The sequence below is a fragment of the Rhagoletis zephyria genome, unplaced genomic scaffold, assembly GCF_001687245.7.
Source record: "Rhagoletis zephyria isolate East Lansing unplaced genomic scaffold, Rhagoletis_zephyria_1.1 Rzeph_scaffold_00886, whole genome shotgun sequence".
Classification (NCBI taxonomy): domain Eukaryota; kingdom Metazoa; phylum Arthropoda; class Insecta; order Diptera; family Tephritidae; genus Rhagoletis; species Rhagoletis zephyria.
In genome coordinates this window covers 46,524-57,822 of record NW_016157970.1, presented here as the reverse complement: position 1 = coordinate 57,822, position 11,299 = coordinate 46,524, and the positions used below count along the sequence as shown (strand labels likewise).

The 11,299-nt window shown below is 38.4% G+C and overlaps 1 protein-coding gene across 1 annotated transcript in view; it reads right to left on the bottom strand.

The window, feature by feature from the left end:
• Nucleotides 1–3,055: 3,055 nt before the first annotated feature.
• The window catches only part of tey (teyrha-meyrha), a 52,598-nt gene continuing 44,354 nt past the window's right edge, over nt 3,056–11,299 (bottom strand). Inside the window, exons 4-9 of the mRNA XM_017614737.1 lie at nt 9,380–10,029; nt 9,105–9,266; nt 6,077–6,467; nt 5,594–5,846; nt 3,906–4,242; nt 3,056–3,625 (exon numbers count right to left, since the gene is read on the bottom strand). Coding sequence (XP_017470226.1) covers nt 3,419–3,625; nt 3,906–4,242; nt 5,594–5,846; nt 6,077–6,467; nt 9,105–9,266; nt 9,380–10,029 — 2,000 coding nt within the window. The 3' untranslated portion in view covers nt 3,056–3,418. The remainder of the gene's footprint in view (nt 3,626–3,905; nt 4,243–5,593; nt 5,847–6,076; nt 6,468–9,104; nt 9,267–9,379; nt 10,030–11,299) is intronic.

The window sequence follows — 11,299 nt, the reverse complement described above, 5'->3', positions numbered from 1 at the left end:
TCCTCTGCCTATACCTACAGAATGCGCATATCATGATTTTCCATGACTTTTTGCCTTAGTTCCGGCTGTATATCATTTACTGGGGCTGCTTTCGTCACTCGCGCGCACTGCCGTGCGCTGTGATAACGCGTGCGATTTTGCTCTTCAGCTCTGGAATCGTCTGGGTCTTATTAGCATAGACCCTTCTTTCACGTAGCCACAGATAGAGGTGCCAAATTGAAAGATCTCAGCGGCAATTTGAAGTTGTTAATTTGTGTAATAATGTGTTCTGGGAACTTCGTTCGCAATGGGCCCATTGTTTCATGTGCGGTGTGGAAAGGGCAACCACATATTATCCATATAAATAGTTTGTTATCATGTTGTTGATGGTTCACATTAAAAGCGCCTCCGACATCAATTTCTATGAAACACGGTCCCATGACTCCGCTAGTCCATGAACCACACCAAACAGAGACTCGGTTTTGGGGGTTTTTCCTCGAAAGACATATGGATTCACAGACTTCCAAACGCGACAGTTTTGCTTTTTAACGTTTAAGTGAAAATATACAGCGCCGCAAATAGACCCTTCGCTTCAGTTCCTGTGTCAATTGAATTTTGTAGGCGTGTAAATTATACAAACCAGCATTCATTACATGGAATAAATAACAGATACTATTTTGGGATTTATTATTTATTTTTATTAAGTTAGTTTTCTTTATTAATTTATTTAGCGCTATTTTTTCTCGACAGTATTGTTTAGGTAATTACATATTCTCATTAGATACATTTATTGCTTAAAACTAAATACATCTTTTCGTATTAATCTGTTATACACAGATAATTAACAACTATAGCACACATTATTTTTTAAATAGAATTAGTTATAAACATTAAATTAATACATATTTACTAAACAAACAATACATCGTGATGTGAAAACTAAACCTTTACTGTTGTAAAGATTTTAATAAAAATACGGCTAATTTTTACATGTCAACATATTGCATCAGATTGTACTTATTAAATATAAAATTAATTTAAATGCAATGCAAGGAATTTATTTCGAAAAAATAAACATGTAAATCATATATTTTTTTATTTTAAACTTATTCGGCATACAGGCAGATTTCACACATTTTCACTAAAATTCAGCTGCTTATACATATACATATGTATTTATTTGATCCGTTGTGTATTTCTGTTTATGTACGTTTAAGTTTGTGTACATATATGCAAGTTAGGGATGACCTTCTTTTTTGAAATTTAACGAAATATATTGTGTAGAATAATTCCAGAATTTTTATACAAGTACTCGTAAATTGGTTTTTTAGAAATATACTAGTTGAAAAAAGTGCTCCTGAAAGACTTACTGGAAGAAACAGGCATTTAAAGTAGGGAAAAGTTATGTAAGTACATACCTAAAATTCACAATTTCTTAGATAAAAAACCCAGAGTCCCTCTGTTATATAGGGTTATACAAGGTTAATGCAGATCTTTGACAACAATTCTTTGTTTATTTTAAATATATTTTATCAGGCAATTGGTGCTACAGGCTTTGGCAAGATTAGTCATGGAGCGATACTCAGTTGAACATAGCGTAAAGTGATTAAAAGGATGCAGCCGATCTAAAGAGAACCCAAAACGGAGAAAAACTGCATCCACTGCAAAAAAAAAAAACTATTTACCCACAACAAGACACTATTTGTTGTGGTTTTTGGACTGAGAGAATCATCGAACCGTACTTCTACGAAAATGATGCCAGTAACGCTGTTACGGTGAACGCTCGTTATTATGATATGATAAAATACTTTGTGTCACCTATATGGTTTCAACAAAACGATGGCACTTGCCGCACAGCGCATGACACAATAGCCCTACTGCGAACATCTGCGTTCTTATTGGATCACCCTATATAAACACATGTTTGGTAGACCTTTCTCTTTGATTTACGCCATAGCATGGTGCGTTGAGGGAGACTCAGACCCTTCAGAAATCCAGAGTTCCTCTGGGTATACCATAATCAATCGTTTTCGATTAGAATTACAAAGTTATAATGTAAACATTATGGGACTGGTGCAGCATCCCTCACTATACACTTGCCTATTGCCAGCAACTTTTATACAGATGGAACTAGAGTTCAGCGCATTGGATAACGCATCCATGAGAGTTGAGGTCGACGTGCCTTGAACATTGAACATACCTGACTCAAAACTACGGTAAAAATAAAACTTTGGATAGCTCACTCATGGGATCGACATATCGAATGCTAACCACCAAAAAACGTAAGCTGCATCTTTTTTAAAATTTTCTTTATAATGCAGAAGAGAAAATTTTGAAAAAAAAGTCACTTGCGTTTTTTTTTAGCGGCTGGCGCTCGAAATATTTATTGCCCGATTTGATAAAATAGTTGTTTCGACCACAGTTACCTCCGACAGAATTGCGGGTTTCGGGCAGATCCGTTTACAAAGGTTGAAAGGACTATCCTGCGAGGCTTGGTTAAGTTTGGAGGCTTGAGGCTTATCAACCGCTACCCCGGTACTTATTTCGACGTCATACCGTTTGGTTCGTAGGTCGTTTTTTTCCAGCCGTGCGAAGCTTATTTGGATTTTCAGACCCTCTTTAGCCATTTCATCAGCTGGTTCGTTCCCCTCAATGTTAACATGCTCGAAAAACCCAACGGAACACCCTACGGAAAAGATTTCTGTATTATAGAATCAGAAGCTGACAGGCAATCGATTAAAGCGCCTGATCTGCAGGCTCCTCGAATAAATACCATTGCGTTTAATTCTTCCATTTTCGAGCCGTCGGTCAAATCCTCTTTTCAGTCGATTGGCAAGCAACAACATTTCCTTGTTAGAAACGAGATAAGAATCCAGAAATGGAAGTTTCAGAACGGCCACACATCACTGCACGCCGGAGTGGTTTGCTTATCGAATTTTAGGCCGCTTCTGTGACTGCGCCAGCTATAAAAATTCATACCAGCTGTAAGTGGGGAAAAGGGTCTTTATAATGAAATGCCGTGCTCGAATGGCAAAGAGGCTATTTCTAGTCTTTTTAAAACATTTCTGGCTGTCTGTTATCGAAAGTACATTTCTTTAGAAAATTTCATACATCAAAAAGATAACATAATGTACAAAGTAGTTAACAGACTTTTAAGGAAAATACACAAGTAATAAATAGCATTGCAAAAATTCACGCACATAAGAACCTCCCTAATGCTTAGCTTTGTAGATACTTCGGTTCACACAATTAGCACTAAGTCTACATTTTATTTTTATTTAAAATACTATATGGTACACATAAGCATATTTTTGCTAAGTCAGATAACATGTTAAATTCTTAAACGGCTTACGATAAATTTATTTGTGTAGCGCTTTCTATGTATGTTTCTATGTGTGTTCGTTTGAATGTGTTTATGATGTGAGTGTTTAATAAATTCTTAAAGATTCACCAATTGTTGTGGAGATGGTGATTTTTGAGCGTCCTGTTGCTGTTGGTGCTGCTGCTGCTGTTGTATCAGGTTTTGTTGCTGCTGTTGCAAGTCTTTACTTAGCCGATAGCTGCTCATCACATTCGCACAACTCTGATGGAAATACAAGTTGCGTCCGCGAAAGAAAGATTCCGTGGCAAAATCCTTTATACCTGTCTTAAAGAGAAGAGCAAAAATGGAAGGCGATTGAAATATTTTCATATGTATATTTGTAGGTATGTACATAAATACAAATCGAGGGAGATAATATAGTAAAAAACATTTAAAGGCAAGAAATTTTGTAAGAAAATTGAGTGCAATTAGAATTTAGAGTGTTGGACTTAGAAGGATAGCGAGCTTGTAAGAGGTTAGTGCAGTTTTTTTTTTAATTTTTTGTTTGTATTTCTTGTTTGTTTTATGTTTCAAGACGGAAAACAGAAACTCAAATTACTCGTACCTTACAAATGAAACATTTGTTTTCATCGTCCGGTTTATTATCCGAACTAAATCCCACCTTTGTGTCCAATTGCGTAAGTCCAGGCCCCATTATGTTTGCATTACCACCACCACCTCCAGCACCTATGCCGCTCACATTGCTGTGGCCATTATCCAGTTCCGTCTGTTGTTGTTGTTGTTGGTGTTGCTTTGAGCGCATCTCCTCAAAGGTGCTGTATTTGGAATTGTTGTTATTATTATTATTGTTCGCCATTTCCATATTTGGCTCGGTACTTGTCACTTGTGGTTCGGAGCGTGGTCTCTCCTGCTCCAGCATTGGCGTGTGGTCATCTGATGTTCTAAAAGACACAAAGAAAACATGTATACATACTATGTACAGTAGGGTGGTCCAAGAATTCATGTAAAATAGTAAAGTCGACATTTTTATGCTCTACCACCTTAGGACTGTTCAATATCGAAAAAAAGTATACCCCTATTTTTTTATTTTGAAACAAAATATTTAGAGGTCGCTCAAAGCGCTCAAAGTTTTCCATGTATTTTGTATGGGGAAAAAAGAATTTTTCGTGGAAATGGTATGGAATTCTTGAAAATCAATATTTTTCGATCGGATTCCCAATAATAACACCCAATTATTTTTTTAACAATATTTTCTTAGTAACTATATTTTATAGGACCGCCGTTGTTTTTTTCTCTCTAAATATCTTTGATTTCAAAATAAAAAAATAGGGGTATATCTTTTCGATAGAGAACAATCCTAGGGGGTGAGAGCATAAAAACTCCTACTTTACTTATTTTGGACCGCCCTAATGTACAGCCATGTCTCTTTCAAGTAAATATTGAACATCAGTTCGTGTACTTTAGAAACGGGATATAAATTGCTAGAATTTTTTCTTGTAATTCAAAGTTGGACATGAATTTTCGGTCACTTAAAATCTGGACATAATTTTTTGATAATTAAAAACTTGGCCATAACTTTTTGGCAATTAAAAAACTGGTCATAAATTTTCTACTAATTTCAAAATTAGAATTTGAACTGATCAAATTAAAAGCAAAACAGGACATACATTTTTGGTAACTGAGAAAATGTAAACAATTTTTTGTTAATTAAAAAATGAACATTAATTATTGGTTAAATAAAAAACTGGACATATAGATATGTATGTTTTGTCATTTAAAACTGGACAGGAATTGTTGCCCACATTTTTGGCATTCAATAAAACACACACCATTTTCGACAGTTAAAAAACTTTTAAACACATTTTGGGCCGATAACAAACGAACATAGATTGTTTGTCATTTAAAAATTGGGCATAAAAGGATGGTAAATAAAAGGTGGGCGTAAATTTTTGCTATTTTAAAATTCAGACAATTTTTTTTGGGGCGATACAAAATTAAAACCTAAATTGTTGCCAATAAAAATTTAAAATAATTTATTTTTCATTTAAAAACTAAATAAAAAATGAACATAGATTTTTGATCATTGGATAACTGGTCATATAAAATGAATTTTGGCAAGTGTCTTTAACCTTTGAAAGGAGGAAAAAAATGTTTTGAAAAAAGTATTTATTTTAAATGACTCTAATATTTTGTGTAGCAAAACTGTAGCAAAAATATTTGTGCAATTTTTACTTTAAAGTGTGATCCCAATTGTGCCGAATTGTTTCGCCTCCTCCTTTGGCCTTTGCTTACCTGCTACTAACCACCGTCTCGTCATGCTTTCGTTTTTTATTGCTGCACAGATTCGTCATTTTAATAGAATCATCGTCGTCCACAATGACATCCTCGTCGCTGTCGTTGGCATTGCATGTTTCCATTGAAACATCCTTGCCGTTACAATTGCCGCTGCCGCCACCACCGCCAGTGGAGCGCTCGTCAACAGCGCCACACGAGTCCGCGTTGTAGAAGTGATGGGTTGTCGATGACAGTTCGCTGACATTTTTCACTGTAATTGGAGGAATACAGGGGGAAGAAGTAAAAATTAGTAAAGCAGGAGCTGAGTTTTGAAAATAAATTTACACACAAAATATTTCAATTCCACACAAAAACACACTCTTACAGATGTATGTATACATATAATTAGCCAATTAAGCACATACTACTTAAGTGTGTATATTCATTTAAGATTTTATAAAAACATTTAAACAAATCATTAAAACCAGTCATCACACTCACCACTGATATGTCCTTGTTGTTGCGCTGTTATCGTGGCAGCTGTGTTGTGTTGCGCGTGATTCCAATTTTGTGTCATGCCGCCAGCGCCACCACCCCCGCCGCTAGTACTGGTTGCATTCAAATCATCTTCACTATTCCCAGCATCTTTATTCATAACACAAGCCGTTCGATATAAGATGCCATCTAATTTTCCCGGTTGACTATTGCTGCTGTGCATATTGCTGCCCAGAGTCTGATTGCCAATGCTGTTCTGGTGCTGATGGTGCGCGTGACTCAAGCTATTCACACCGAGTTGGGAGTGTGACGTCAGCTCGGAGCCAGAGTCGGGCACATCGTCATTGCAACTTTCAACATCGACCGTTTCGATTTCTTCTTGCATTTTGGTGTCCTCCTGGTTGGGGTTTTTAAGGAAACAAACAAAGATTAAAAATTATAAAAATATGGAACTGGAAACTAATGGGTTGTAGTTTTATTTCAGGGCATAATTATTAAGACAAAAGAAACGCTCATACTCATAGGAGAAGCGTGGACCCGTTCGTATGTTATTTGAGATATTACGAAGTAAAAAATGTAACTAACACCATGTGGATTAATTTTTAGAAGATAACTATACGCAAAATTTTTGAAGATACTTTCGGGTTGGGTGTTGGAAATTTTGGGACATCTACATATATACCGGCATATATACCGGCGAGTTACGTTATTGCCGTTGAAAGTTATGTCAGCTTTGGGTTCCGTTACTTGAACCCATAATTGATTAGTCGACAAAGATAGTTCATAGATGGAGGACGCGAAAGATATTCAATTGCTCTTTGCTTGGGATGCCCACGGTTGTTTATATAAAGAGCTGTGATAAAGATGCGAGAATCTTTTTGAATGATCAACAATCGGGTAAGCTAGAGCCTACCAGACTAAACAACATAGGTGAAGCCAGAGTTAAGCTACTACTGGCGCTAAGGGTGGAGTGATATTCGGACCAGCGGAGGCTGTAAAAGTTCCGATATATATTAACCTGTACTCCTTTTATCGAAAATTCAGGGCAACCAACAGAGTCAGATAGCGATCTTTAGGATACTAGAAAGAAAGACTCACTCATCATGCCCGTGCTGGTATATGGCGCAGAAGCATGGACAATGACAACATCCGATGAGGCGGCTCTTGGGGTGTTTGAGAGAAAGATTTTGCGGAAGATTTACGGTCCTTTACGCGTTGGCGACGGCGAGTACCGCAGACGATGGAACGATGAGCTGTATGAGCTTTACAACGATATGGACATAGTGCAGCGAATTAAAATACAGCGGCTCCGCTGGCTTGGTCATGTCGTTCGAATGGACACCGACGCTCCAGCTCTGAAAGTATTCAACTCGGAACCCGCTGGTGGTAGCAGAGGAAGAGGGAGACCCCCACTGCGATGGAAAGATCAGGTGGAGAAGGACTTGGCTTCACTTGGCGTTTCCAATTGGCGTCAGTTGGCACAGAGGAGAAACGACTGGCGTGCTTTGCTGAACTCGGCCAAAATCGCTTAGGCGGTTACAGCGCCAAAAAAGAAGAAGAAGAAGAAGAAAGAAAGACTATTCTGGAACAGTGTCATTCTGAATATACCCCTATGTAAAACTGGAACCAATTATAACCCACGCACAAATGTCTAAAGCCATTATTAATTATTTGACGACAAAGCAACTCAATTCGAAGCTCTCTGGACCACGCAGGCGGAAACGTTTGCAAATGAGGAGGCGGTAAGGAACATAAAAAACCATGCATGCTTGAGATCGCCGGTGAATATTTGCTTAGGTAGTCAGTCAGGCGAAAATTCACTAGCCCATAGGTCTGTCGCAGCTGCATGACCCGGGCTGAAAAGAGACAGTTGAACTTTTTCTCTGCAAGTGCTCAACCTTTTCGGGAATGAGGCTAAAGACAGTTGGTCAACCATACCTTCAGAATATTTTAGAGTGCAGCCATACCTCTGTATGATATACTGAAATTCATTAATACGGAGTTCTTTCTTCATGGAAATAAATGGTGGTGTGGTACCAGGATCTGTTCGTCCGACTTTCATATCGATGGCTTTGCATTCGGAAATTTGTAGAAATACCGCAGACTTAGACGATGCTTGCTAGGTTTTGGAACAGCCCGGCCTCTAGAATCACACGCTGCTAGACTTAGACTAGATTCCTGCCAGAGTTTCAACTCACAGAAGAGAAAAAAAACGAAGAAATTCCTCTGTATATATCCAACTTTGTGTAGAACTAGAATACAGTTTTTGGGTGAATTTTACATTCTTGCAGCTTGTCAGTAATGTGCAGATGAGATGAGAAATTATTTTGATCTTTTCTGACCTTTTTTGGGGTAAATTCTTTGCTCCGACCTATTAGAACTGTGGAGTTTTCATTTTATAGATCGCGGTTCTGACAGTGGTCTTTGCATAGACACCAATATGCCTATCTTCCAGGAAGATCTACCATCCACGCTCTTCAGAGCGTAACAAGGAAAATTTAGAAAAATTGCTAGAACTATTATTTCAAGGTGAAAAGATACACTTCTCCAAAGAGGGCTAATATCTAGGAGCTATACTTGATGACAAGCTCTCATGGAATCCGCACCTAGCTAATACTATTCAAGGTTCTGTCTGAACCTGTAGGAAACTTATGAGACGGAACTGGGGCATAAGACCTAAACTGGCAAGGTGGATGTATGATGCCATCTCCAAACCGGTTAACATTTATATGAGGAAAATATTTTTTGTTTGTAGAATACACCCCTTCGGGTCTCCTTATTTTCGATATTCTTCAGTTCTGGGGGTGACTGGAAAAACAAATTATGGACCAATCTAATATATGTATTACATTAGGGCGGGTCAATTTGCATGTAATTCCAAGAAAATTTGCTAAAGAAACCATGGGTCTAAAATCAGTTTGCAGTTTGCCAAATTGTGAAAATTTTTAAGAAAAGTGAATAACATGGATGTTCTCCTATACATCTATTTTTAGTAGGATTTCTTATCTTTTTACAAGTAATTGTATGAACTCACCTCAGGTTGTATCTTTCCAGCTTCGATCGCATATTTTCGCTTACAAATCGGGCAGGAATTGCAGAACAAGTTTTCCATGAAGTACAAATCATTGCCATATTTTCGTTTTCGACCCTTTATTCTTAAACGATTCTGTCTATTATTGCGTATCCTTTGGAAAGTCTGCAAATGAAATTCATAACAATCAACGCACTGATACCAACTTTAATTTACGAATTGGCAAAGCAAAATAAGTACAGTATTACGAAGACATATAAAAACTTTGACTAACTTACCTCCCACCGATTATGACTGGTGCGTATGGCATTCTCTTGCGCCGGACAGGGCGGCGCAAACATGTAAGATGCCTGTAAATTCGTACGTTCCATGCCCGAGCTCAGCTTGTAGAGTCGGTCTAGTTCGGTCAAAAAGTGTGAATTCCATTCTTCTGCCGAAATTTTTATACCACAGATAGGGCAAATATCTGGCACATGACCTGGCGGCAAACTCAGCACACCCCCAAGCCCGCTACTGTTGCTGCCACTCGAACTGCCACCGCTGCCAATGCCCACACCGACTCCACCAGCTGTGGTCAAGCCACTGAGACCACTCGCCACACCACGTAAACCTGCACAGCTTACCGGTATGCCGAGGCCACCCATGCCACCCAAACCCGCTGCGGCCAACAGGCCACCATTCGGATGATGGTGATGATGATGTGTGTGATGATGGTGATGACCGAGATGACTTGCTGACGCAGGCGAGGATGTGGTTGACGCCACTGAGGCGGCTATAGAAGCAGCGGCGGCCGCCATGGAGGTGGCTGTTGCAGCTGCTGATGACGCTTTGATCAAACCATGACCACCACCTCCACCTCCACCACCACCACCACCGCCACCGCTACTACTACTACTGCTGCTGCCGCCACCATTGTTGCTGTGGACATCTGTGGTGAAGAACGAATGAAACGTAATAAAAAAAATTACAATCAGTTGAAATATTTTTTGGGTGCGTTGTTTTTTGTTGTGGTCTGTTTCAATTGCAAAAAAAAAAAAAAAATCAGAAGAGCAATTGGCTAGAGTTTTTTGGCTTTGGTTTTGCCCGTTTCTGTATTATGACGGCTGAGGCATGTCAAACGACAACAGGGACAGTAATGTGTGGGCATTTAATTAAATATATGTTAAATTGATTTAATTGGCCATTCGACACGTTTGAATGGGTTCAGTTAAGTGGAAAATAATTGAGGTACAAAGTTATGAAAACATATTTCTGGAAAAAAATTAATTAGTGCATTTAATATTGGCGGGCATTTATGTACATTTTTTCACAACCTCGTATTAATAATCTTTGGCAAAGACTTCCGTTAAGTTACCAATAAAATTTGTGAAATTTTTAATTAATTGATTTTTGTGCTTAGTTAGCAAGGTGTTAGCTAAATCTGGCTCGCATACAGCCAATCATAGACCCATTCTAATGAGCTGAAGTAGATGTAATTTAGGATGTCTTCTACTTAAATGTGCTAAGTGATATCCCGCTTGGCGGTAGTTACCGAGAGCACATTCGCCGCTCTTCCGACACCAACAGATTTCATCTTGTCGATCGGGAATTTCGCAAGGCGGTCACAGCTGCAGCACTTCGCTTCAATCCACCCCAAATTTCCCGGCTGGGTTGACTGTACTGGCGAACCAGCGTGACCTTCGTCGTCAGGCCCATCCCGGGTATGCCCCGCATTAGGGATATCGATTTGGAAATTCGAGAGTTGTCCCAGTAGTGTTGGACTTGTCGAAGGCATTTGACCCCGTCTGCCAGTCCACGTAACTAGAAGACTCTCACGGGGACTCAAAGGATGAACTGAGAGTTATCTAATTAGGCGGCAATAGTCATTGACATGTATTGTAGTTTTTAGGACAAAATCGTTTTAGAGAAGAACGATTTTCCATTTAAGTTAATAGGAAAAAATTATATTTTGGAAAAATAATGTGTACCAAAACTATAAAAGCTTGTATGAAATAAAATTGTGGGCAAAAAATCCTTTCTGTGGGAAAAATCAAGTGTGGGAAAAAATACTCTTAAAAAAGATACCTGAAAAAAGAGATTGAAAAAAAAAGTTTTGGAAAACATTGTCGGTGTTCACACCTGTCTGGTTATCAGCTTATGTTATTATATTTTTTATTCATATTACAACAATACAAATTATATTTTGGGAAGATAATGTC